Source organism: Gracilinanus agilis, chromosome 2, assembly GCF_016433145.1.
Source record: "Gracilinanus agilis isolate LMUSP501 chromosome 2, AgileGrace, whole genome shotgun sequence".
Classification (NCBI taxonomy): domain Eukaryota; kingdom Metazoa; phylum Chordata; class Mammalia; order Didelphimorphia; family Didelphidae; genus Gracilinanus; species Gracilinanus agilis.
Window position 1 is genome coordinate 321117986 of NC_058131.1, and position 3665 is coordinate 321121650.

Sequence of the window (3665 nt, forward strand, 5' to 3'; positions counted from 1 at the left end):
AAGATCAGCATCTCATTGAGCACTGGTCGAGTACAAGAGAGCTTGAGCAATGGTGTGATGTCACAGAAAAAATGTGTAACCTGGTTGCCACAGAAAGTTAGTCGGGCAGCCAGCACGCTATAGAGGAGACTGTTGAGGCTGACCACCACCCACGAGGTCAGGGTGATGCGGAGACAGAGGCTGCGGGTGACGATGGCATAATATTGCAGTGGTTTACAGATGGCCACATAGCGATCATATGCCATGGCAGCCAACAGGTGACCCTCCATGCTGCCTATAACCATAAAGAAGAAAAGCTGGACAATGCAGTTCTCAAAGGGGATGGTCTTGAGTCCTGTCACTGTGTGCACTAGCATCTGGGGGACAACAACAGTGGTCAGTAAAACATCAATGAAGGAGAGCTGTCTGAGCAGGAAATACATGGGTGTCTGTAGTTTAGAGTCTGTAGAGGCAACAATGATTAACATGGTATTGCCTGTCACTGCCACCAGGTACATGGAAAGGATGACTCCAAAGATGATTGGCTGCATCTCTGGACGGTCAGATAGCCCCAGGAGGAGGAATTCAGTCACTTCTGTCCAGTTCCTAGTATCCATCAGACACAAGAAGGAATCCCCATCATCTGCAAGGGAGTTAGTGATAAGAACAAAAAAAAATGTTATTATTAATGGAGAAGCTCTTAATGCTTTTATTGCTGGAAACACTTTACAAATATTATCACATTCAGTCCTCATCACCTCATTTGTTAGATTAAAAGTGAATTTATCCTCATTTTACAGATGAAGGAACTGAGATTGAGAGAAGTCAAGTGATTTGCAAGAGTCACGCAGTTTGTAGAAGCCTGCCTAAGGGATGATTTTATTCAGGTTTTCTTTTGATGCCAAGATTAGGACTGACTTCTAATACCAGCTCAATCACCAAATGACTTTAAATTAGGCAAGTTAACTCACATCTCTCACCTCCATTTTCTTGTCTGTAAAAGATATTTGGATCATATGATTTCTAAGGTTCTTTCTAGTTCTTACATTCTGTATTCTTTTATTTTTTTTTCACTCCAAAGTTATATGTTCTCTGGTCACTTCCAGCTCTAATGTTTTATGCTTTATATTCTAATCCTATGTACTTTAAGGTCACTTGCAAGGAGACAAAATACATAGTACAGTGTGAAGAATTACTGAATCTTAGAATTCTTAGCTAACCTGCAGGCTTAACTCAACTATTACTGGATACAAGTTAAAATATTACTTCTCTTGTTTGCTACCTATCAGATTCTGCTCAAATCACTTAGTTTCTTTTTTCAGGACTGTTTTCTTATCTGTAAAATGAGGAGTAGGGTAAAAGACATAAAAGATCCCATCCAGCTCTGAATCTATGTTCTTTTTTTTTTTAGCATTTCATGTTCTAGTATCTGTTATAGCACTAATATTCTCTATTCTGGTTTTATTTGCATCCCTCTTTTTCATATGCTCTATGATCCAACAAAATGGGGCTACTCTTTCTAGAATTCGACCTACTATCTCTGACTGCTATGCATCAGAAGGCTCTCCTTTGTTCATTTTGCACTTCCCCCATCTCTGTTTTTCAGAATCTTCTGGAGCAATGGATGGAGGACTGATCTCAGAGCTAATAAGATCTGAGTTCAAGTACTGCCTCTGATGCAAAGTGTCTACATGACCCTGGACAAGTCACCTATAATTTGCAGGGAAGTTGCAGAACTGAATTGGTAGATGGAGTTTCTTCATCTAGGAGTTCCTTATACCAATGAAGTCATTGATAGAGTCCTTACTTCTAAAATTACTTCCTTCATCCCATAAGCTAAAAGCATTTTAAAATTTTCTCTTGAACACTTTGCCATTTATCTCTCAGATACAAAATATAAAATAAAAAAAAAACTTCAAAGAACATTTATTTCAACCTGTATCCCTAGTACAAGCCTGATTCCATGGGTTTATCTAATCTTTTCTAGAAGATTTCCCAGGAGAAAATATAATTCTGTATCACCTGAGGTTGCCCATGCCACTTTTGAAGAACTCTACTTAGGAAATTTCCCCTTATAGTAAACCTAATTCTGCCACTATTCATTTGACCCATGGTTTATAGTTTTGCCTTTTATGGTAATAAAGAATAAGTGTAATCTTTCTTTCCATATGACAGTCCTTCAGACACTTGAAGACATTTCTTCTCCTCCCTATTACTTTTTCTCCAATGAGCTCAACACACTAGTTCTCTTAGCTGATCCTAACATAGCTTTATTTCCAGTTCCCTAATCCTGGTCACTCACTTCTGATTGCACTTTAGTTCATCTATAATCTTCCTAGAATGTGATGCTCACCACTCTGCAAAGCCTTCCAGATGTGGTCAGATTATGGAGAGTGCTACAGAACTCAGCATGTCCAAACCTAATCTCATTTTCTTTCTCTCAGAACCCAACCCTGTTCCTAAATTCTTCTTTTCTGTTGAAGTGACACCATCTTTCCAGTCAGCTAGCTTCAAATCCCAGGGATTACCCTTGACTCTTCACACTCCCTCATCTCATATATCCAATCAGTTGCTAGGTTTTGTTGATCCTACCTCCATTACACTCTGTCTTTCCCTCAGATCATATCTTAGAGCTCTTTCCCCTTCTAGCTGGCTCTATATTGCACTCACACTGCATACAAATTCTGTTCAGTACATATTATAACTTGTCTAGTGGTTCCTTGAGGGCAAGGAATGTGCAATTTAAAAATCTCTGTGTCTCCAATGCTTAAACTAGTGCTTGTCTTGTGGTCTGCATTTAATAAATGTTTATTGAGTAAATGAATGAACAAAGGAATATGATAATAGAGTTGGGAGGGATTTTATCACATGGAATGTTAACACTGAGAATGGAATCCAACTTCTTTGTTGTAACAAAGTATTGCACTCTGAGGAAAAATTAACCCAATTTATCTGATGAAAAAACAACTCCTGTGTACTTTCCAGAAATCATAGAATAATTGAAAATAAATCAAGAGATGAGAGAGAAGATGAGAGAAACTGAGAAACAGAGACAAAGAGAGAGACAGAGAGATGAATGGAAGAAGATAAGGAGAAGTAGACAGAGAGACATATGTAGAGAGATGAATAGAGAAAATAGATCTGGAATTCAAAAGTACTGAAGTAGAAGAAAATTATTCCTAAGAGAAGCAAATGTTGATAATATCAGAAAAACATAGGAACTCCATAGAAGCCAAAGTAACTGACCTTAGACCAGAGATAATATAAAGATCATAGGTCTTCCAGAAAAACATTACAAAAAAATACCTTGAACATGATAATGCAGGAAATAATTCAAGAAACTATATTAAAATTGTTTAACAGATAGCAAGGCTTCAATTGATCAAATCCATAAATTGCTTCCATAAATACTCAAAATCATGTATGTTATAGATAACTTCTGGGAAAAGACAGAGAACAGCTTGAGTGACAGATTGTCAGTTATAGAACCTGGAAATTACCCAGATGGCATGAGCCAAAGGCAAAAGACAGTTGGGACCTCCTCTATAAAAGCCCAGTGCCTCAGCCATTCCTTGTCTCAGTCTGGAGAAGGGAATTCCTGGAGGGTAGAAGGTGGTGAAGGGTGGGTAGGCCTATAGACCTGTAAATCCAGCATATTTTTTATATTATATATATACCTTATTGCC

At 38.0% G+C, this 3665-nt stretch overlaps 1 protein-coding gene across 1 annotated transcript; it reads right to left on the minus strand.

Annotated features, from left to right (window-relative positions):
• Positions 1-2: 2 nt before the first annotated feature.
• Positions 3-596, minus strand: LOC123233697 (olfactory receptor 1361-like; the record flags this gene model as incomplete). Its single annotated transcript, XM_044659755.1, has 1 exon — positions 3-596. A coding segment is annotated over exon 1 (594 nt), but the record flags the coding sequence as incomplete, so codon positions are not given.
• Positions 597-3665: the final 3069 nt, after the last annotated feature.